The sequence below is a fragment of the Elephas maximus genome, chromosome 7 (genome assembly GCF_024166365.1).
Source record: "Elephas maximus indicus isolate mEleMax1 chromosome 7, mEleMax1 primary haplotype, whole genome shotgun sequence".
NCBI lineage: Eukaryota > Metazoa > Chordata > Mammalia > Proboscidea > Elephantidae > Elephas > Elephas maximus.
The window spans coordinates 125,825,986-125,847,295 of record NC_064825.1 but is presented as its reverse complement, the minus strand read 5'-3'; the positions used below and the strand labels follow the sequence as shown (position 1 = coordinate 125,847,295).

The 21,310-nt window shown below is 48.9% G+C and overlaps 3 protein-coding genes and 1 non-coding gene across 6 annotated transcripts; 2 read left to right on the top strand and 2 right to left on the bottom strand.

Annotated features, from left to right (window-relative positions):
- Positions 1 to 1,687: 1,687 nt before the first annotated feature.
- On the bottom strand, positions 1,688 to 3,189 carry CSKMT (citrate synthase lysine methyltransferase). 2 transcript variants are annotated; one of them, XM_049892253.1, is made up of 3 exons: positions 3,176 to 3,189; positions 2,548 to 2,904; positions 1,688 to 2,360 (listed from the first exon to the last, which is right to left on the bottom strand). In XM_049892253.1, exons 2-3 carry the CDS (start codon positions 2,612 to 2,614, stop codon positions 1,705 to 1,707), a joined length of 723 nt encoding a protein of 240 aa, XP_049748210.1. In that variant the 5' UTR covers positions 2,615 to 2,904; positions 3,176 to 3,189; the 3' UTR covers positions 1,688 to 1,704. The 2 variants fall into 2 exon arrangements, with proteins under 2 accessions (XP_049748210.1, XP_049748209.1); XM_049892252.1 differs by having other exon boundaries at positions 2,548 to 3,180.
- Positions 2,973 to 3,121, bottom strand: LOC126081277 (small nucleolar RNA SNORA57). Its single transcript, XR_007518324.1, has one exon. It is a non-coding gene; the product is annotated as a small nucleolar RNA SNORA57 (small nucleolar RNA).
- Positions 3,190 to 3,276: 87 nt separating the features above from the next.
- Positions 3,277 to 9,017, top strand: C7H11orf98 (chromosome 7 C11orf98 homolog). 2 transcript variants are annotated; one of them, XR_007518266.1, is made up of 5 exons: positions 3,277 to 3,384; positions 3,557 to 3,681; positions 4,608 to 4,705; positions 4,792 to 7,314; positions 8,734 to 9,017. XR_007518266.1 is itself a non-coding variant. In XM_049892255.1 (4 exons), exons 1-4 carry the CDS (start codon positions 3,346 to 3,348, stop codon positions 4,899 to 4,901), a joined length of 372 nt encoding a protein of 123 aa, XP_049748212.1. In that variant the 5' UTR covers positions 3,277 to 3,345; the 3' UTR covers positions 4,902 to 9,017. The 2 variants fall into 2 exon arrangements, 1 of the variants encoding a protein (XP_049748212.1); XM_049892255.1 differs by having other exon boundaries at positions 4,792 to 9,017.
- Positions 9,018 to 16,737: 7,720 nt separating this feature from the next.
- INTS5 (integrator complex subunit 5) lies at positions 16,738 to 21,289 on the top strand. Its single transcript, XM_049892246.1, has 2 exons — positions 16,738 to 16,857; positions 18,123 to 21,289. Exons 1-2 carry the CDS (start codon positions 16,778 to 16,780, stop codon positions 21,100 to 21,102), a joined length of 3,060 nt encoding a protein of 1,019 aa, XP_049748203.1. The 5' UTR covers positions 16,738 to 16,777; the 3' UTR covers positions 21,103 to 21,289.
- The last annotated feature ends 21 nt before the right edge of the window (positions 21,290 to 21,310 follow it).

Below are 21,310 nucleotides of genomic sequence, written 5' to 3'. Positions count from 1 at the left end.
GGTCATTGTGGCCTGGGTATTGTGGGCAGGGTGAGATAGAAAACTCAGTTGTGTCCCTTGCATTCAGCAGTGTCAGGCACACAGTAGGTGCTCAATAAACATAGCGAAGATAGATGTAGAGGCGGGAGAGAAAACAAGGCAGTTGGCCAAGTTGGAGACCATTGGATAGCAGTGTTGATATCAGGATTGGGGACACCTTATGTTTTTAATATTTTAAAACATTTGTTGTTGGGGGGGATTACACCCAATCCCACTACTTTCTAGACTTGTTTCCATGTTACAGAAGCTACTTTTTTTTTTTTTTGGAGCATTTGCCTACTTCCTGATTCTCAAAGCAATCCAAAAAGGGAAATCTTTTCCCTTTGTGAGATAACCAAGGCTCTTAATGTTATAATCACTGTATGACTCTTGAATTAACAAAAAATTAACAAATTCATTTTATCTTTTAAAAACTCAGTATTAGCAACCGATGACTGCCCTGACAGGGAACACAACAGAGAACCCCTAAGGGAACAGGAGAGCAGTGGGATGCAGACCCCAAATTCTCATAAGACCAGACTTAATGATCTGAGACTAGAAGAACTTCAGTGGTCATGGCCCCCAGACCTTCTGTTGGCCCAGGACAGGAACCATTCCCAAAGCCAACTCTTCAGACAGGGATCAGACTGGACAATGGGTTGGAGAGGCATGCTGGTGAGGAGTGAGCTTCTTGGATCAGGTGGACACTTGAGACTATGTTGGCATCTCCTGCCTGGAGGGGAGATGAGGAGGTGGAGGGGGTTAGAAGCTAGTGAAATGGACACGAAAAGAGAGAGTGGGAGGAGAGAGCAGCTGTCTCATTGGGGGAGAGTAATTGGGAGTGTGTATTTGTATGGGTTAGCAAGGTGTATATGGGTTTTTGTGTGACTGACTTGATTTGTAAACTTTCACTTTCAGTTAATGGGCTTTTTAACTTCCTTCTCCTCCCCACCCCCCCCCCCCCAGGGTGGGCTTGGAGCCCACTGGACCCCAGAATTCCCCTAAGAACCCTTAATCCAGGACTCAGCTGGGGGCAGGAACAGGAAGAGCAAGATACCTCCCGGATTCCTGGGGACATGGAGTGTCAGGAAGCTCCCAACCCCTGTCCTGTCTGGTACCTGGCAGCAGGCTCTCCTGTCTGTAGAAGCTGCCTTACAGAATTTTCCCATCTCCTGCCTCCCAGTGTCTTTGAGAGTAAGTACTGTTCTCCCCCTCGAACAGTTCACCTGGTTTATTAAGCCCTTCTACCCAACACCTCACAACTTTCCTTTTTACAGGTGAGAAAAAAATGAGGTTTATTAGAGGGTAGGCCACTGAGTCATACAAGTAAACCAGTGCAGGGATTTGGATTCAGTTCCTATCTGCTTTTAGGAAACCCTGGTGGCATAGCAGTTAAGTGCTATGGCTGTTAACCATAAAGGTCGACAGTTCGAATCTGCCAGGCGCTCCTTGGAAACTCTATGAGGCAGTTCTACTCTGTCCTATAGGGTCGCTATGAGTCGGAATCGACTCGAAAGCAGTGGGGTGTTTTCTGGTTAAACTGAGACAGAAATATTCAGTAATGCACGTACCCACCTAGTAAATGTGGAAGCCAGGAACCAAATCCTCACTTTCCAGCCATCTAACTCACAAACACAAACGTCTCTAACCCTCAACAGAAACACTAGGATGAGGACTAATTGGTCTTTAATGAGAGCTTTGAACCAAGTAAGCAAAATAAGTGAACCCCCTGAAAGGGCCAAACTCCTGCACAGTCACAGTACAGCCATGGGATCCTTGTTCCAAACAGGGTAGCCGCACATCAGGATCCTCATCTGAAAACTGAATAAGGGTCCCCCCAGGGCTCAGGACCCTCAGGCACTCAGCCAGCAGCTGGTAAGCCCCAGGCAGACAACCCCGAGCAACAGCATCCCAGGTGCCCTTGTCCAGCACCAGCTGAAAAGAGCTGGAGGGAGCTACTGGCCCCAGGTTCTGGGCATCAGCCTGCATGAAGTGGAGGCAGGAGGCCGGGTGTGCAGGGCAAAGGGGGGTCTGGCCTTGACCACCCTCTAGGAGGCTGTTCATATGGGCCACAGCCACAGGGGAGAAGTCCACCCCCAGCACATCCACAGGGTGGGGGCACTTGGTGTAGAGACCTGTGCACAGGCTGGAGGTCCCACAGCCCACATCCAGCACCCGCAGCGGACAGGCAGCCGGTGCCTCCTGAAACAGCGGCAGAAGGAGACCCTGGGCTTCTTCATATCCAAAGAACCAGTCGAAGGTGGGAACGCTGCCCACGCGAGGCTGAGCATGGAGCCGATCCCAGAGGCAGCGGTCAGCCAGGCAGCTTCCAGCCAGGGAGCCTGTGGACACGGGTGGAGACTATCTGTCACCCGGCGTCCAAATTCTAATGGGGCCCGAAGTCTAATCTCATTGCTACAAAAATGGTGTATTTATACCTTGGGGTTTTATGACCTGCAGTTCCAGAGACTAAACTCCCGGGTCACGACGAACCCACATTGCCCTCCCAGTTCTGCCCACACTCCCTACCCAAGGCGCGGCGCGTCCCAGCCGCCAGGGTCGCCACGTGGGAGGTTCTTAACAGCGCCGCCGACATCCCGAGATCCCAAGGTCGGCCAGGCACCTTCTGCTAAGTGCAGGCCCGCAGGAGAGCAGAACCAAAGGCGGAGGGGTAGAGGGACGTGGGGTTGGGAAGTGTCAGAGGTCCAAGGGAAGATCTGCAAATTCCGGGCCGCGGAAGAGTGCGTTATCGCCGCCCCGAACTGTGTAGCCTCGGATAAGAATGGACACAGACCGACTATGGCGCAAACAGTCTTTATTGGTGGCAACGGCAAGAGAGAGTACGGGGACACAACAGCTTCTGCTTCCGGGATGACGTTCAGAATCCTAAAATCAAAGGAGAAGACGTGACCACGCGGGGTAAGAGCCTCGGCTCTGACCTGAGCCTCGGAGTCACTTGTCCCAGCGCTTGAGGATAGAACCAGCAGACGGGAAGCCGCCGGCACCGAAGACATGACGCCGAGGGGACCGGAGCCCTCTCCCTCTGCCTCCGTACATAACGGGGACCGGGACCGCACGCCCGGCCCCCGCCAAGAAAAGGAGGGTCCGCGGGCCCGCCCAGCGCCCCCGCCCGGCCCGCGTCAACACCCCCACTTACTAACTTGCCGCCATTGGAAAGAGCGGCGCCTGCGCCGAGCCCCTTTATATAAAACCCCGAGACCCGCCCCCGAGCTGCGATTGGCCGTCGGTGGGCAGAGGGGCGGGGCCGCTGCGCAGACGCAGCCGGGTAGCGGAAACGCTGAGCCGAGCGAGCGTCGCGGTGCAGCAATGGGGGCTCCAGGCGGGAAAATCAACCGGCCCCGGACGGTGACTGCGTGGGGGCCCCGGATTTGCTTTCCCCAAGCGTCCCCGGCCCCGACTGCCTCCCCTTCAGCAAGCCGCAGGCTGCCGCTTCTCGCCCGATACGGGATTGAAGGGGGCGGGGATCCCGGCCGGCAGCGCGCGGCCTCCGCGTGACTCGCACCTTCCTTCCCCGCAGGAGCTGAAGAAGAAGCTGTTCAAGCGACGGCGAGTGTTGAACCGGGAGCGGCGACTGAAGCACCGGGTGGTTGGGGCTGTGATAGACGAAGGGCTGATCACGCGGCACCACCTCAAGAAGCGGGCGTGAGTGCCATTCCCTCTTTCCCCTGATGCTCCCCGCCGAGTCTTCTCTCTCCTCCCTGCCGAGCTCCGGAGCACCTGACTCCTCCCTGCTTTCCCTGCGCGCTCAGGTGTGTGCAAGGGACGTTCGTCGGCTCCGCTTGTCCGCAGACTCTGCTAGCTTCTCACAATAATAGCTCACAGCCTTATTTTAGGCCCTTGATCCCACTGAGAGTCTAAGGAAAGCTTTTGACTCTCCCACTCCCCAAGTAACACTGTCCGCTCACACAGACTTCTATAAGTAAACTTGTTTTTACTTATGGAAAGGTACACACATAAGGGTTATGTTAGATGAATTTCACAGAAATACACGCAGGATTTTGCATACAAGTTTCAAGGCCCCCTAAGTCTTGGGAAAGAGTTCCCACCCCGTTAGTTAGTTTTTATGTCTTTCTATTGGTTTCTTCATTATATTTATTGTTTCTACTATACACTAAACTTTAATCCATTTTATTTAATACTTACTTAAACCCTGAGGTATTTCTTCAGATTAGTATTAAATAAAATATGTTAAAGTCTTAAGTATCAGAGAAGCTTTAAGTTACAATCTTAGAACCCAGATTTCCAAACAGTTTTGTGATTTGAACCCGAAGACCTTTGCAATAGCCAGAACTGCTTCTGTGGCCTATGTCAGTTCAGTTTAACCTGGACTTATTTGCTGCTACCTACCCTTCAGAGTCCCTGGGTGATGCACAGTTAAGGGTTTGACTACTAACTGATAGGTTGGCGGTTCACACCCACTCAGAGGTACCTCGGAAGAAAGGCCTGGCCATCTGCTTCTGAAAGGTCACAGCCTTGAAAACCCTATGGAGTACAGTACTACTCTGCACACATGGGATCACCATGAGTGGAACTGACTCGATGGCAACTGGTTTGGCTTTCGGCTTTAGGTCCAGTGCACGTGCCAACGTTACTCTGTCAGGGAAGAAGCGCAGAAAACTCCTCCAGCAGATCCGGCTTGCCCAGAAGGAGAAGGCAGCCATGGAAGGTGAGGCTGTAGCAGGGAGCTGGACTGAGAGGGGAGCCTGCACTCATTTGGGTTCTTTAATGCTTTTCCTCTTTTCTTTTGCTCAGTGGAAGCCCCCCGCAAGCCATCCAGGACTAATGAACCACAGCCCAAACGTGAAAAGAAGACAAAAGCGCCTCAGGATGTAGACATGGAAGACCTTGAAGATAAGATCTAAATTTCTCACCCCTGCTACCAAAAGTTTTCCTCGAGCCAGGAGCCAGTTTCAGTGGACTTTGGAGAAAGCATTGTCCTTTTCCACTCTGCAGGTTCCTCTTCCATAATGGCCTGGTGCTGGGAGGGAAGAAGGTAGAGAAGAAAGATTGGGGAGGGGTTTCTCTAGCAGTCAGTTCCATTTGTAATAAAGCCCTAGAGCTGTCACTCAGATATGTGTGATTAAATGTCGGGATGGGGATGGGCAATGAAAAGGGGTGAGTGTAGCAACAAGACAAATAGGAAACAGGATCCACAGAGCTGGCTTGATCAGAGGTAACAAGAAACCAGCCTCAGTGATGGCTCCGTCTCCCTTGTGGGTGACACTCCGATCTCCCAGCTCTGACAAAAATACCGATTGTTACAGGGATAAGAGAGGAGGTAAGAGTCCTCATTCTGGGCCTGGCACTGCCCCAGTATGACCTGGACGGGCAAGTCACTTTATCTCATTTTTGTCTGTGCTTCTTTCGCTGGAATGCATTGTAGGGCCTGTTTCAAACAAGAGCTCCGTAGGTGTTCCTGATACAGGTGGTGCACATTATACAGCTGTTGTTTGTAATTTTTTCCTGAATCTCTCTTGATATCTGGGACAAAGTATATGTCCAAAAAGCATTAGTTTCCTTCCCTGGGAAGCTGTTTGAGTAGTAGTCGCGTCAGAACTTGTTTAACTTCGGAGGGGATAATGACAATCACCATCAGCCCAAAGCTGATTCCCAGGAGGTAGAGGTTAGACGTATCTCCACTTTGCAACTTTTTTCTTTTTTAAACCAATGCTGACACCAGCTTTCCTCCCCATGGCACTCTCTATGTCATTTGATTTCTTGACTGCTGCTTCCATGGGTGTTGATTGTGGATTCAAGTAAAATGAAATCCTTGACAACTTCAGTCTTTTTTCCGTCTATCGTAATGTTTTATCGTGATGTTTATTGGTCCAGTTGTGAGGATTTTTGTTTTCATTATGTCGAGGTGTAATCCAAACTGAAGACTATAGTCATTGATCTTCATCACAAATGGTTCAAGTCTTCTTCATCTTCATTTTCAGCGAATAAGGTTGTATCATCTTGTGGTGTGATGGATCACTTTTGTATGACCCTTTTCATGATGGTCTTGTAACTCCTTGCAAATAAGGTAATTGTGGCCCACCAAGGGGTTTGGTCAGTTTTGCCATCTCTCTAGGCTTAAAAGGGAGCCAATTTCAGTGCAGAGAGAGGATCCCACCGCCACAAGAAAGGAAAGCCAAGAGCGGAGCCTGACCTTTGGACCCGGGATCCATGTGCTGAGAAGCTCCTGGAACCAGGCAATCAAGAGAGCTGTAACACTGAGGACAGCAAGAAACAGTGGCAGAGAAATGGCAGCAGGAGACAGCACAGTGGACTTCGCAGTCCACAGAGTGAGAAAACTGCGTTCCTTTGGACTGAGGCTTACTGGCGGAATCAGGTGCCTCTGGGCAGTTACAGGCAGAGCTAAAAGAGTTTTATAACATTGCCTGAGCAGGGCAGAGGCTGAGGGCCAGAGAGAGGTGTGCCTGTGAGCAGAGCTGAGAAGAGGCTGTCCTGATGGAAGAACTGTGTCCTGAGCATTCCTGAACCTGAATTGTAACCTGTTACTTCCCTAATAAACCCCTGTAGAAATGGCGTGGGGGTGAAGCCTGACCTTCTCACTCCACAAAGAGGAAGGAGAATCAAAATCAACAGCCTAAGGCTGATTCCTATAAGGTAGAGTTCAGACATGCCTACTCTCTCTGCCATCTTTACCAATTTTGACACCAATCGTCCCTCCCACGGCACTCTCTACATCTCTGTTGGGTTCAATAATTCATTGCAATGGCCACACAGAACTCATAGACGATAGTCAACAGCTATGGGGTTTATCAGGGAAGTAACAGGTTACAATTCAGGCTCAGGAACACTTAGGATTCAGTTCTTCCCTCAAGATAGCGTCATTTCAGCTGTGCTCCCAGGCATGCCTCTTCCTGGCCGTCAGCCTCTACCCTGCTAGTGAGACAGGGAAGAGATTCGCTGGCTGAATTAAATAAGGGCTAAGTTTCAAGGCCCTGTGTGGTTGACCAGCTATAATTAAATCTAAACCTAAGTACAGATCACCATATAACTTTTACTGCTGGCACCCAAGAACTGCTTGTGATTAACTAGGTGTTTAGACAAGGGACTACTTTTCACGGCCCTATGTGCTTGACCAACTATAAATTACTGATAATCCTCCTGAGCTGTTTTTTAAAGGCCTCACCAGGTGCAGAGCATGCGCAGTAAAGATCAACGTGGACTATGAGAGACGTTCCACATGAGACAAACATGAACAGGGACCCCTCGCTGGGGCTCGAATCAAGATCCAGAGGCATCATGCATATACAACATCTCAGAGTAAGTCCCGTTTGACATCCCAGCAGCCTTTGTGACAGACTCCATCTTAGTTCCAGCAACCTCTGCGAGGAAGTCCATCTTGAATTTTAACTGCAAGCGTATTTGACTTTCATAATCTCTTCCCTTCTAGAAATCTCTACAAATCTAATGAATAAAGATAATGCTTCCCTCCTCCAAACCCTCTGCCTAAAAGCTTTTATAAGCCCTAGGGAATCCTTTGTCCAGTGAGAGACTGGAGGCTAGTGTAGGTGGAAACCCCTCTCCCTCTCTCCCTTGCGAGGCTTTTACTCTGTCCCTAATAAACCTTTGTTCCTGTGGAATCTCTGAGCCTCTCCTGGTCATTCTTGGTCAGAAGAAGGTAAGAACCTAAGCAAAGCTTAGTCCCAAGCTGGGAAGCCCTGCCCTGTAACACTAGGAAGAGTGTTACAGAGCTCTTTAGCTTTGCCAGTAAGTGCCCAGAAGTGCTTAGCTTTCTCACTCTGTGGGATGGAAGCCCACCACGCTGTCTCCTGCCATTGTATCTTTGCCACTGCTTCAAAAGCTCTCTCTCTGGCTGCTGGTTCCAGGAGCTTCTCAGCACAGGGATCCTGGGTAAAAGGATGTGCTCACCACTCCTGGCTGTTCTTCCTTGGTGGTGGTAGTGCGATCCTCTCTCTATTCTGGAAGTGGTTCTTCTTTAAAGCAAAATTGACCAATCCCCTTAAAAAAAAAATTAAAAAATCCCCTTAGTGGGCCACAATTGCCTTATTTGCACAGTCCCACTTAGGTGGGAATTACAAAACCATGGCTAGAAAGGCCACAGAAAAGCGCAATCCATCACACTGCAACCCCATAATCGTGAGTATTGTGTGTGAGTTCTGTGTGGCCATTGCAATGAATTATCGAACCCAGCAGAGAAGTAAGAGTGCCACGGGAGGTACAGTTGGTGTCAGAACTGGTAAAGATGGTGGAGACAGAAGGCATGTCTGACCTTTGCTTCACAGGAATCAGCCTTGGGCTGTTGATGTTAATTATCCTTCCCACAAGTGAAGTTAGAGGAGGTCAGACTCCGTCTCCATGACATTTGTATATATTTGCATATCTCAGGTTGTTAATGAGTCTTTTTCCAGTCCTGGTGTTGTGTTTTTCATATAGTCCATTTCTCGGATTATTTGCTCAGCATACAGATTGAATAAACATGGTGAAAGGATACAATGCTGACACACACCTTTCTTGATCTTAAACCAAGCGGTACTTCCTTTGTCGTGGTTTGAAATATGTCTCCCCAAAAATATGTGTATTAACTTGGTTAGGCCGTGATTCCCAGTATTCTGTGGTTGGTTGTCCTCCATTTTGAGATTGTAATTTTATGTTGAAAGGATCAGGGTAGGGTTGTAATACCACCCTTACTCAGATCCGCTGTAAAGGGAGTTTCCCTAGGGTATGGCCTGCACCACCTTTTATCTCTCAAGAGATAAAAGGAAGAGGAAGCAAGCAGAGAGTTGGGGACCTCATACCACCAAGAAAGAAGCACTAGGAGCAGAGCACGTCCTTTGGACCTGGGGTCCCTGCAGCTCAGAAGCTTCTCAGCCGGGGAAGATCAATGACAAGGAATCTTCCTCCAGAGCCAACAGAGAGAAAGTTGTCTGCTGGAGCTGACACCCTGAATTTGGATTTGTAACCGCCTAGACTGAGAGAATAAATTTTTCTCTTTGTTAAAGCCATTCACTTGCAGTATTTTTGTTATAGCAGCACTAGATGACTAAAATACCCTTGTTCTGTTCAAATGACTGCCTCGATCTATGTACAGGTTCCTCAGGAGCACAATTATGTGTTTAGAATTCTTCCATTCTGCGGGGAGAGTAGCGTCCCAGCTGGGGAGCCGTCCCGCCGGGATTTTGGCGGACGGGGGCGGAGCGTGAACGCGGGGATCAGCTCTATATTCTGTGGTGCTACACTCCTAGCTCTCTGATCCCTCCCCCACCCTCCCCAGGCGGCTCCATTAACATCCGAATACCCTGAGCCAGAGGGAGAATTCAGATAGGGATCTGACTGCATTTTTTTTTTAGCTGATTACCTGGAAAATCTAGTTTCCCAGTGATGGCTCGGAGACAGCAGTCCATATCAAACCGCATAAAGAAACAGACCATGACAGCTTCTCCAACCCCCCAAACAAAAGAATCAAAATCTTTCCCAAATGAAGATACAATCCTGGAATTATACAGAATATAAAAAACTAATTTACGGAATGCTTAAAGATATAACAAATGAAATTAGGATAACTGCAGAAAAAGCCAAGGAACACACTGATAAAACTGTTGAAGAACTCAAAAAGATTATTCAAGAACATAGTGGAAAAATTAATAAGTTGCAAGAATCCATAGAGAGACGGCATGTAGAAATCCAAAAGATTAACAATAAAATTACAGAATTAGACAACGCAATAGAAAGTCAGAGGAGCAGACTCGAGCAATTAGAATGTAGACTGGGACTTCTGGAGGACCAGGGAAACAACACCAACATAGCTGAAAAAAAATCAGATAAAAGAATTAAAAAAAATGAAGAAACCCTAAGAATCACGTGGGACTCTATCAAGAAGGATAACTTGCGTGTGATTGGAGTCCCAGAACCGGGAGGGGGGACAGAAAACACAGAGAAAATAGTTGAAGAACTGACACAAAACTTCCCTGACATCATGAAAGACGAAAGGATATCTATCCAAGATGCTCATCGAACCCCATTTAAGATTGATCCAAAAAGAAAAACACCAAGACATATTATCATCAAACTTGCCAAAACCAAAGACAAACAGAAAATTTTAAAAGCAGCCAGGGAGAAAAGAAAGGTTTCCTTCAAGGGAGAATCAATAAGAATAAGTTCAGACTACTCAGCAGAAACCATGCAGGCAAGAAGGGAATGGGACGACGTATACAGAGCACTGAAGGAGAAAAACTGCCAACCAAGGATCATATATCCAGCAAACCTCTCTCTGAAATATGAAGGCGAAATTAAGATATTTACAGATAAACACAAGTTTAGAGAATTTGCAAAAACTAAACCAAGACTGCAAGAAATGCTAAAGGAGATTGTTTGGCCTGTTGACCAATAATATCAGGTACCAGCACAATACAAGGTCGCAAAACAGAACGTCCTGATATCAACGCAACTCAAATAGGGAAAGCACAAAAAGAAACAAATTAAGATTAATTCTAAAAAATAAATAAATAAACAAAATAATACACATAACAGGAAATCAATAGATAAACGATCGCAATAATCAAAAAGAGGGACTAAATATAGGAGGCATTGAACTGCCAGATGGAGAGTGATACAAGGCGATATGGAACGATACAAGTTAGGTTTTTACTTAGAATTCTTCCATTCCTCGAAATGTTATACATAATTTGTTATGATCCACACGGTCATTTGGTAGGAATTACAAAGATTATGGCTAGAAGGGCCATATTAAGTAATTCATTGCACCGCAGGCAACCTCCTGGCTCTTCTAGCCATTGTCCTTCCATACTTGAAAGATTAACTTCCCTGTCTCAATCATTTTACCAGTCCAAAACAGCCATTAACAATTAGTCCTTCAGTAGGGCAGAGTCCTCAGGGTGAGGTTACTCAGGCACCAGCCATTCGGGTCTGCTGCAGGTGTCCATCTCATCTGGTCAGTTTCCCCAAAAGTTCCTCTCATCTTCACCCTTTTTGGTGTCTGATAAAATTTAACTGAGAGAAGATTATTCTCTTGCTCTGAGCCTCACAAGTTATGACCATAGCAAAACCTTCAAGGGACTTTAGGTTCGGCCACTGTACCCCAGTCCAGCAGTACTTTCCCCTTACTCCACTCTCACACTTAAACCTTCTACAATTAGTTTTTACAATCACAATTAGCCCTATTAACAACACTCACAACTGAATCATACAATCCTATTAGGATCTCCCCCCACCCTCTTTTCCCCAGACCCAACAGGAAAAGAGGAATATATTCAGTGGGGATCCTCCCTTGTCCACCTCATTTAGTGTAAGCACTCTCACAAAAGTGTAAGCCAGCCACTTCATGCCTTTATCTCCCCCCCAATTTCTAAATCACCTGTCCCTATCTAAGCTATCAAGCTAGTGGAGCCTTGGTGGTGCCAGTGGTTAAGCATTTGGCTCCTAACCAAAAGGCTGGCAGTTTGAATCCTCCAGCCCCTCCTTGGCAACGCTATGAGGCAGTTCTGTGTCCTATAAAGTCGCTATGAGTCAGAATCGACTTGATGGCAACAGGCTTTTGGTCTATCAAACCAGTACTCTGAGAAGACAAGCATGTTCCTTGGTCTTGAAGAATCTTCTGGTTGGAACTTTGAGCATCTGCATCCATAAGCAAAGTCCATTCCAGAGCAAGCCATCAAATTGCAGCAATCTACACCAGCTCTCAGTGACGAACATCTTTCTCTTCATTTGGTCAGCTTCTGGTCAGCTCATCCCTGGCCATCCAAGCTGGGTTACAATGGGTACCAGTGCTGGGCTTGAGAGTTCACACACACCTGCCTGCCCTTCAGACCAGTCAGCCCCTTCTCTCTCTCTCTCTCTAATCCTTAGCCCACATGGACTAGGTCAGCTGGCATCACCCATAAACTCAGGAGCCCACACAAATCCCTGCAATTCTGACCAGCCAGCCCTTTCTCTCTCCCTCGTTCTTAGCCCCCAAGGGGTAGGTCAATGGGTGACAATGGAATATGTCCAAACTCAGCCCATATCTTCATTGCGGCACTTCCCCTACTTCCACTCATTGAGTGGACCCAGGTGGCCACCCAAGGCAAGCATACCAGGCTGTCTACTTGCTGGCTCCTTTTAACCTCCAGTCCTAGAAGGAAGCTCCGATGGGCACTGACTCTTCCTGCCTCGATACACCCAAAGGCAAACCTGCTTGCTTGCTTGAAATTCAGAAAACAAAACAATCATTTTTTCTCTGCAAGTCCTTCTTTCAAATGCACATCTTCTGTTCTCTCAGCGGCTCTGGGTAGTTCTGCATGCCTTTTCAAATGCAAATTTCCTGACTCCGAAGGATTCTGGGTGGGGCTTAGGTTTTTGATCACATTTAAACCAAAAACCTGTGTTTCCCTAGGGCAAATTCTACTTTCCCTTTTAGCACATCCAATCAAGTATTGGCTGTGCTAAAATGGAAAGAGTTACTTGCTCTGTGTAATCTGTAATACCCAAAATTCATTTCTATCATACATTTAGATCTGTTTCACAACATTAGGAGAAACATTCAATATGTATAGTACATTCAAATAAATATAATCCTTTTTAAAACATTCTAGTTTCATTTTCTGTACCCCTTGACTATCTTCCCACTCATATGCATATGGTGTTGGGCCTCTGGCTGGGTGGAACCAGAAGACCTCAGCCCCCTATCCATCATCCCATTTAACAGCCCTGGCCCTTGCCCTGAGCCACTCCTGATGTGGATTTTCTCCCCTCAGCTGTAACGTAACATCTCACTTTCCTTTTAGTCATTAGAGATAACAACCAAAGTAACCATCTAAGAATCAAAAGTTTCACTTCCCCCACCCCTTCCTTCTTTCTTTTACAAAATCCCATGCTTCTGACTGCGGAGCTATTGCAAAGATCCCTGCTTCTGACACCAACTGTGAAACTGGTGTGGCAGAGGCATCTGACTTCCTCTAACTTCACAATGGGGGGAGGAGCTTGAAGCTGATTCCCATGAACTGGAACGGGGGAAGGAGCTTGAAGATGATTCCTATGAACTAGGGGTTAGACACACCTCCTCTCCTCAGCCCTTTTTACCGATTTTGACACCCATCATCCCCCCCCCCCCGGGGCACATTCTACTTCTCTGGTCAGTTTGATAATTTGTTGCAATGGCAACAGAACTCACAGACAGTACTCATGATTATGAGGTTTATTGAGGAAGTAACAAACAGGTTAAAATTCAGGTTCAGGAAGCTCAGGATACATTTCTTTAATCAGAACAGCCTCTTCTCAGCCATGCCTGCAGGCAGGCCTCTCTCTGACTCTTGGCCTCTCTCTAGTCCTGGGCCTCTCGGCCCCTTGGCCAGGCCTCTGCCCTGCTCAGACAAGTGTTACAAAGCTCTTTAGTTCAGCCAATAAGTGCCCAGGGTACCACGCTCTGTCAGTAAGCCTTGGCTTTAAGGCGCTCAGCTCTCTTGCTCTGTGGGTCAGCACACCCACTGTAACTGACTTGCTCAGTGAGCAGGGAAGCCCCCTGTACTGTCTCGTGCTGGTCCGCTGGTTCTGCTACCGCCTTTTCTCTGCCACTGCTTCTTACTGTCTCTTGCCATCTGTCTTAGTCATCTAGTGCTGCTGTAACAGGAATACTACAAGTGGATGGCTTTAGCAAAGAGAATATTTATTCTCTCACAGCTTAGGATACTAGAAGTCCAAATTCAGGGTGCCAGATACAGGGGAAGGCTTTCTGTCGCTGTTGTCTCTGGGGGAAGGTCCTTGTCATCTATCTTCTCCAATCAAGGAGCTTCTCAGTCCAGGGACCCTAAGTCCGAAGAATGTGGTATTCTCCTGGCTCTTGTTTCCTTGGTAGTATGAGGTCCCCATGATTCTCTGCTCACTTCTGTCTTTTATATCTCAAAAGATATTCACTTAAGACACAACCTAGTCTTGCAGATTGAGTCCTGGCTCTTTAACATAACTTCAGCTAATCCCACTTCATTAACATCATATAAGATTTACAACACATAGGAAAATCACATCAGATGACAAAAGTGGACAATCACACAATACTGGGGATCATGGCCCAGCCAAGTTGGCACATATTTTTTGGAGGACACAATTCAATCCATAACACTGTCTTTGAGATTACAGTTTTCTCTCTCTGTCTCTTGGGTCTAGGAGGTTCTCAACAGGGAATCCAGGTCTAAAGGACATGCTCTGCTCCCCTCTTTTCTTCTTAGTGGTAGTCAGGTCCCCCCTTTCTGTTTCTTGGATGGCTCATTTTAAGCCTAGCAGGTTGCTAAAATTGACCAATCCCCTCGTTAGGCTTTCATACACTTTATTTTCACAGTCCCTCCCCCACAAGGGTACCATGCACCTTGTTTGTATTATTAGCAAGCTGTCCAATCCCCTTAGTGGGCCACAAGCACCTTATTTGCATCGTCCCACCCAGTCATTTGGTAGGAGTTATGAGACCGTGGTGAGAAAGGCCATAAGAAAGCCATCTACTGTGCTGCACTAATGAATGGCAGACAGGAACCCAGATCTATCTGTTTTAGTTAACTAGTGCTTCTATAACAGAAATACAAGTGAGTGATTTTAACAACAGAAATTTATGTTCTCACAGTTGGGAGGCTAGAAGTCCAAATTCAGGGTGCCAGCTCTAGGAGAAGGCTTTCTCTCTCTGTCGGGTCTGGAGGAAAGTCTTTGTGCCTTTGGAGCTTCTGCTCCTGGGTGATCTTCATGTGGCTTTTCATCTATCTTCCTCCATCTCTGCTTCTCTTGCCTGCTTGTTTAATCTCTTCTATATCTTAAAAGAGAGGGTCTTAAGACACAACCTACACTAATCCAGTCTCACTAACATAAGAAAGACAATCCATTCCCAAATGGGATTATAACCAGAGGGATAGAGATTAAGATTTACAACACATATTTGGGAGGGACACAATCCAATTGGTAACAATCCATAACTCCAAAATGAAGAGTCTTAAAATGTGAAAACATTACGGACAAGGACTTCGGGATAGTCTTAGAGCTGGAAGAACTCATCTTGTTCAAAAGCCTTTTTACAGATTGGAAGCTGAGGCCCAAAGAAGGAAAGTGTTGGATCCACGTTTGAGTCAGAGCTAGGAGTAGAAATTGTCTCTTACACTTCCTGTTAGAGGCAGGAGACATAATTTGTAACAGTGCTCGCTGGTAGGTAGTAGATGATATACTTTGTGACTGAGCTCTAAAATTTATGAACAAATAAAGAGCCATAATTAGTGGCTTAGCTTTTTTTTTTTAATTGTCAGATCGATGATAGATATGACCAAAAAATGCTATTTCAACATTTTTTACGTGCAAAATTCAGTGACATTGCATTCATCATGTGCAACCATCATCATTATCCATTTCCAGATTGTTCCACAACCCTTAACAGAAGCTCAGTGGATTTAGCTTTCAAAGCACAACCATGAAAGTGTCTTTAATACCTACCATCTGGTGTTACTTTAACTCACACTTCCAGGGAGAGCAGTAAGCCTTCTGGTTAGTACAGACCTCAGAACTTACTGGTCTCTGCCATTTTCTTTTTCTTTCATTCATTCATTCAACAGCTCTTTATTGAGAACCTACCACATGCTAGGCAGACAGTGTTGTAGGTGATGAGGATATAGCTTTTAACATAATGGAAGAAGTCCTTGCTGTCAAAAAGCTTATTTTCTGGTCTTCATTCAACAAATAAAATGGCTAATGCCCATATACTGCTTACCATTGCAGACACTGCTCTAAGCGTTATAACCAAAAACCAAACCGTTTGCAGCTGAGTCAATTCCAAATCATAGTAACCCTATAGGACAGGGTAGAACTGCCCCACAGGGTTTCCAAGGAGCAGCTGGTGGATTCAAACTGCCAACCATTTGATTAGCAGCCACAGCTCTTAACCACTGCACCACTAGGGCTGCCCCAAGTGCTATACAGGGAACATATTATCTCATTTCAATTTTCACAACAACACTGTGTGGTAGCTGTACTATTAGTACCCTTGTTTCCAGATGAGAAAACAGGTACAGAGAGGTAAGTAAAGCACACAGCTAGTCAGTAAAATAAGTGGAACTTAATCTACGTAGACTGGTTTGAGTGGGAGCTCTAATGAAAGTAATAGCTCAGTATATAGTTACCACGCTGCCTCCTCTGCCAGGTACGGGGATGTGAGTTAGAGAAAGGTCCCTGTGCTGGGAGGCTGGGGAGAGAGCAAAGCCTCAACAATGGAAACTGGTAGAAGGATGTACTTATCCCTGACTGCGAGGACACCGTCAGTCTGGCTGGCCCAATTTATTTCGGGCTCCCTCTCCCTTCCTCGTTCCTTTTATACATTTTCTCTCCTTTCTTTCAGTCTCTTTTCCGCTTTCCCCCTTCCCATCTCTCTTTAACTGGTGTTTTACATTACCAAAATTTATTAATTCAAATGTTTCCTAGTGCTTCGCTTTCTAAAAGCTTGTGATTGAACAACTTGTATTTTTTTGCTTTAGGAAAAATAATTAAATTCAACCGTGAATGGGCCGCAACTAGCGTTAGTCTGGAAAAATAGTGGTTGAACTGAGGGCTTATCGGTTTCACGTTGGCATTGCCGCAGCTCTCCTCCCCGACTCCGACGCGTCGCGGAACCAATGTTTGTGGATCACCCGCATCGCCGGATTAATTTTTCTGGGAGGCCGCGGCGCGGGTTCCTTTTGGGCTTCCCGTCAGTGCGCATGCGCCGACTGCGCTCCGCTGCTCCCGCCTCGGAGTTGGGTCGGGCTCCGGGATGTCTGCGTTGTGTGACCCTCCCGGGGCCCCAGGGCCTCCCGGGCCCGCCCCGGCCACCCACGGTCCCGCGCCGCTCAGGTAGTCAGAGCTCCTGTCATCTTCCCCCGCCACGCTGCTCCCGCGCCGATCCCCAGCCTTCTCGCAGAGACCTGGATCCTACCTCGAGAGCTCCCGTCAGGGTTCTCAGGGATTCCTGATCGCGTCTTCCCAGACCTTAGGGACTGCCTCACAGAAACTTCGGGCTTCAGGGCCCATTTTCCCAAGACCTCGGTCCTGCCTCCCCCTAAACCCAACCCTAGGTACCCCAGATCCCGGCCTTGCTCTCCCAAGAGTCGGGGATATGAGAAGTCTTAGGAACCCAGCTGCCCTGCCCCTTTTAGAACGGAGGGCACCCAGGGCGCTGACTTCATGGAAACGCCCTGAAAACCTGGGCCCCAAAACCTACCATTGCACTTGAATAGGAACACACCCCTCACCTTAGCCTGTTTCTTTGGAGGAACCTGAGAGGAATGACACTGTCAGAGCCCTATCAGCCCCTAGAAGATGCTGTCTTTTTTGGCAGAAAAGGCAATTAGAGGAAGAGGGTTTTGCCTGCTCTCGTAACATTGGCTTCTGGATCTCTTAGGACTGAACACATATGTTTGGGGAGGGGAAGGGTTGAAAGGCATTATCTTGTCTGTGCCCTGGGACACCCTGATTCCCAGGCATATTGAGGGTCCTGGGAAGGTTGTTGATGCAGTGGAGTCTAAGTGGAGGGTGATTAGAATGCTTGCATAATATGGGAAGAAACAGGTGTTAGGAAGAGAGCCCTGAGTAAGGTGTAAGTTAAAGCTATTTTCTTTCCATTAAGAGCAGAATTCTGGGGTGTTTGTTTTATGGGGGGTGGGGGTGGTGAGGTAAAGGTGGAAAGGTGTTTTTAAAACCAATGTTATAGGAATCCAACAAATTCAATTCAACAAATATTCGTTGAGAACTTCCCATGTGAGAGGTACCTCAAGATAAGGACATTCATTGTTGAAAAGTGCAGAAAAAATAGTTCCTCTGCTCTTGGAGCTTATAGTTGATTACTTAACCTCAGTTTCTTGATCTGTAAAATGGGATCATAATAGTACCTTTCTTATTGGGTTGTTGTAGGATTGAGATAATATACATAAAGTACTTAAAAGAGTATCTGACACATGCTGAGTTATCTAATGTTGGTATTGTTATTAAAAGAAAAATAGCTAGGATTTATTCAGCAATTAGTGTGAACATCACTACCTTATGTAGAAAGAAACCGAGGCTCAGAGAGGGAACGCAGCTTGCCCAACATCTTACAACATTCTTCTCTTGCTTCTTTATAGTGCTCAGGAACTGTCACAGGAAATCAAGGCTTTTCTTACCGGCGTAGACCCCGTTGTGGGCCACCAGCTCTCAGCCCGGGAACATGCTCGCTGTGGTCTTCTCCTGCTCCGCTCTCTGCCACCTGCTCGGGCTGCTGTGCTCGACCATTTGCGAAGTGTCTTTGATGAGAGTGTTCGGGCCCATCTGGCTTCCCTGGATGAAAGCCCTGTGGCTGGCCCACCTCACCTTCGCCCACCCCCATCCTCCCATGTCCCTGCTGGGGGACCTGGTCTAGAGGACGTGGTGCAGGAAGTACAGCAAGTGCTGTCTGAATTTATCCGGGCCAACCCAAAGGCCTGGGCGCCTGTGATTAGTGCGTGGTCCATTGACCTCATGGGGCAACTGAGCAGCACTTACTCGGGCCAGCACCAGCGTGTGCCCCATGCTACTGGCTCTCTCAATGAACTGCTGCAGCTGTGGATGGGCTGTCGGGCCACGCGCACATTAATGGACATCTATGTCCAGTGCCTCTCAGCTCTCATTGGCAGCTGTCCAGATGCCTGTGTGGATGCATTGCTGGATACCTCTGTCCAGCATTCCCCTCATTTCGACTGGGTTGTAGCACACATTGGCTCCTCTTTTCCTGGCACCATCATCTCCAGAGTCCTCTCCTGTGGCCTCAAGGACTTCTGTGTCCACAGTGGGGCTGGAGGTGGCGCTGCTGGGAGTGGTGGAAGCACTTCTCAAACCCCCTCTACAGACCCCTTCCCTGGATCTCCTGCCGTCCCTGGGGAGAAACGGGTGCCCAAGATTGCCTCAGTTGTAGGCATCCTAGGGCACCTGGCCTCCCGCCATGGAGACAGCATCCGACGGGAGCTCCTTCGAATGTTCCATGATAGCCTGGCAGGGGGGACTGGGGGCCGGAGTGGAGATCCTTCCCTTCAGGCCACAGTTCCCTTCCTATTGCAGCTGGCAGTCATGTCACCAGCTTTGCTGGGGACAGTTTCAGGAGAGCTGGTAGATTGCCTTAAGCCCCCGGCTGTGCTGAGCCAGCTACAACAGCACCTGCAGGGATTCCCCCGGGAAGAACTGGACAACATGCTGAACCTGGCCGTGCACCTGGTGAGCCAGGCTTCTGGGGCAGGTGCCTACCGCCTGCTGCAGTTCCTGGTGGATACAGCCATGCCTGCCTCCGTCATCACCACCCAGGGCCTGGCTGTGCCAGACACTGTGCGTGAGGCCTGTGACCGGCTGATCCAGCTGCTGCTGCTGCACCTGCAAAAACTGGTGCATCATCGAGGAGGGTCTCCTGGGGAGGGGGTGCTGGGCCCACCCCCACCCCCCCGCCCTGTGCCATTTTTAGATGCTCTAAGAAACCATGTTGGAGAGCTGTGTGGAGAGACCTTACGACTGGAACGGAAGCGCTTCCTATGGCAGCATCAGCTTCTGGGCCTGCTCTCTGTCTACACCCGGCCTAGCTGTGGACCTGAGGCCTTGGGCCATTTACTGAGCCGGGCCCGGAGCCCTGAAGAGTTGAGCTTGGCCACCCAGTTATATGCAGGGCTGGTAGTCAGTCTCTCTGGCCTCCTGCCCCTGGCCTTCCGAAGCTGCCTGGCTCGGGTGCACGCAGGGACTTTGCAGCCTCCCTTCACAGCCCGGTTCCTGCGCAACTTGGCACTGTTGGTGGGGTGGGAACAGCAGGGTGGTGAGGGTCCTGCAGCTCTAGGGGCCCGGTTTGGGGAGTCAGCCTCAGCCCATCTGTCTGACTTGGCTCCTCTCCTGCTACATCCTGAGGAGGAAGTAGCTGAAGCTGCTGCCTCCCTGTTGGCCATTTGTCCCTTCCCTCCAGAAGCCCTATCCTCCTCCCAACTCCTGGGCCTGGTGAGGGCTGGGGTGCATCACTTCTTTGCCTCCCTGAGGCTGCACGGGCCCCCAGGCGTGGCCTCAGCCACCCAACTTCTCACCCGCCTGTCTCAGACCTCCCCGGCCGGGCTCAAGGCTGTCCTGCAGCTGCTGGTTGAGGGAGCCTTACATCGGGGCAACACAGAGCTGTTTGGAGGGGAAGTGGATGAGGACAATGAGACTCTCTCAGTGGCCTCGGCTCCTTTGGCCTCTGCCTCTCTGTTGGACACTAATCGACGGCACACTGCAGCTGTGCCAGGTCCTGGAGGGATTTGGTCAGTTTTCCATGCTGGAGTCATCGGACGTGGCCTAAAACCTCCCAAGTTTGTGCAGTCACGTAATCAGCAGGAAGTTATCTATAACACCCAGAGCCTCCTCAGCCTCCTGGTGCACTGCTGTAGTGCCCCTGGGGGCACCGAATGTGGGGACTTCTGGGGGGGCCCCACCCTGAGCCCGGAGGCAGCCAAAGCAGTGGCAGTGACCCTGGTGGAGAGTGTGTGTCCTGATGCAGCTGGTGCTGAGCTGGCTTGGCCCCCGGAAGAACACGCTCGAGCCACGGTGGAGCGGGATCTCCGCATTGGCCGGCGCTTCCGGGAACAGCCTCTGCTCTTTGAGCTGTTAAAGCTGGTGGCAGCTGCTCCCCCAGCCCTGTGCTACTGCTCTGTGCTACTGCGGGGGTTGCTGGCTGCACTCTTGGGTCATTGGGAAGCCTCTCGCCACCCCGATACAGCCCACTCCCCCTGGCAGCTGGAGGCATCCTGCACCCTGGTGGCTGTCATGGCTGAGGGGAGCCTCCTACCACCAGCCCTGGGCAACATGCACGAGGTATTTAGCCAGCTGGCACCATTTGAGGTGCGCCTGTTGCTGCTCAGTGTCTGGGGCTTCCTCCGGGAGCATGGGCCCTTGCCCCAGAAGTTCATTTTCCAGTCGGAGCGGGGCCGCTTCATTCGGGACTTCTCTAGAGAGGGTGGGGGTGACGGGGGACCCCATCTGGCTGTGCTGCATAGTGTCCTGCACCGCAACATCGACCGCTTGGGCCTTTTCTCTGGTCGTTTCCAGGCGCCTTCACCGGCCACCCTCCTTCGGCAGGGGACGTAGCCTTTTTCATGCTCCAGAGCCGAGGGAGGTTGAGCAATGAGAGAGAGAAGGGGCTAGATTGCTCCTGAAGGGTGGAGGTCTCTTCTTCGTCCTTGGTCCAAATAGCGCTGTCACATTTTTCCTCCTCTACCTTTTTTTCTAAATAAAGTTTGTCTAGTCGAGAAAAACAGTCCAGCGCCTCTGTCTGATACTTAGAGCGGGCAAAGTC

Excerpts from the sequence above, each read along its gene's own strand:
- CSKMT (XM_049892253.1), bottom strand. The coding sequence starts at position 2,614 with ATGTCGGCGGCGCTGTTAAGAACCTCCCACGTGGCGACCCTGGCGGCT. Across the intron at positions 2,361-2,547 it reads TGGGACGCGCCGCGCCTTGG|GCTCCCTGGCTGGAAGCTGC; the intron begins GTAGGGAGTGTG and ends CCGTGTCCACAG.
- C7H11orf98 (XM_049892255.1), top strand. The coding sequence starts at position 3,346 with ATGGGGGCTCCAGGCGGGAAAATCAACCGGCCCCGGACG. Across the intron at positions 3,385-3,556 it reads AAATCAACCGGCCCCGGACG|GAGCTGAAGAAGAAGCTGTT; the intron begins GTGACTGCGTGG and ends CCTTCCCCGCAG. Across the intron at positions 4,706-4,791 it reads GGAGAAGGCAGCCATGGAAG|TGGAAGCCCCCCGCAAGCCA; the intron begins GTGAGGCTGTAG and ends TCTTTTGCTCAG.
- INTS5 (XM_049892246.1), top strand. The coding sequence starts at position 16,778 with ATGTCTGCGTTGTGTGACCCTCCCGGGGCCCCAGGGCCTCCCGGGCCC. Across the intron at positions 16,858-18,122 it reads CACGGTCCCGCGCCGCTCAG|TGCTCAGGAACTGTCACAGG; the intron begins GTAGTCAGAGCT and ends GCTTCTTTATAG.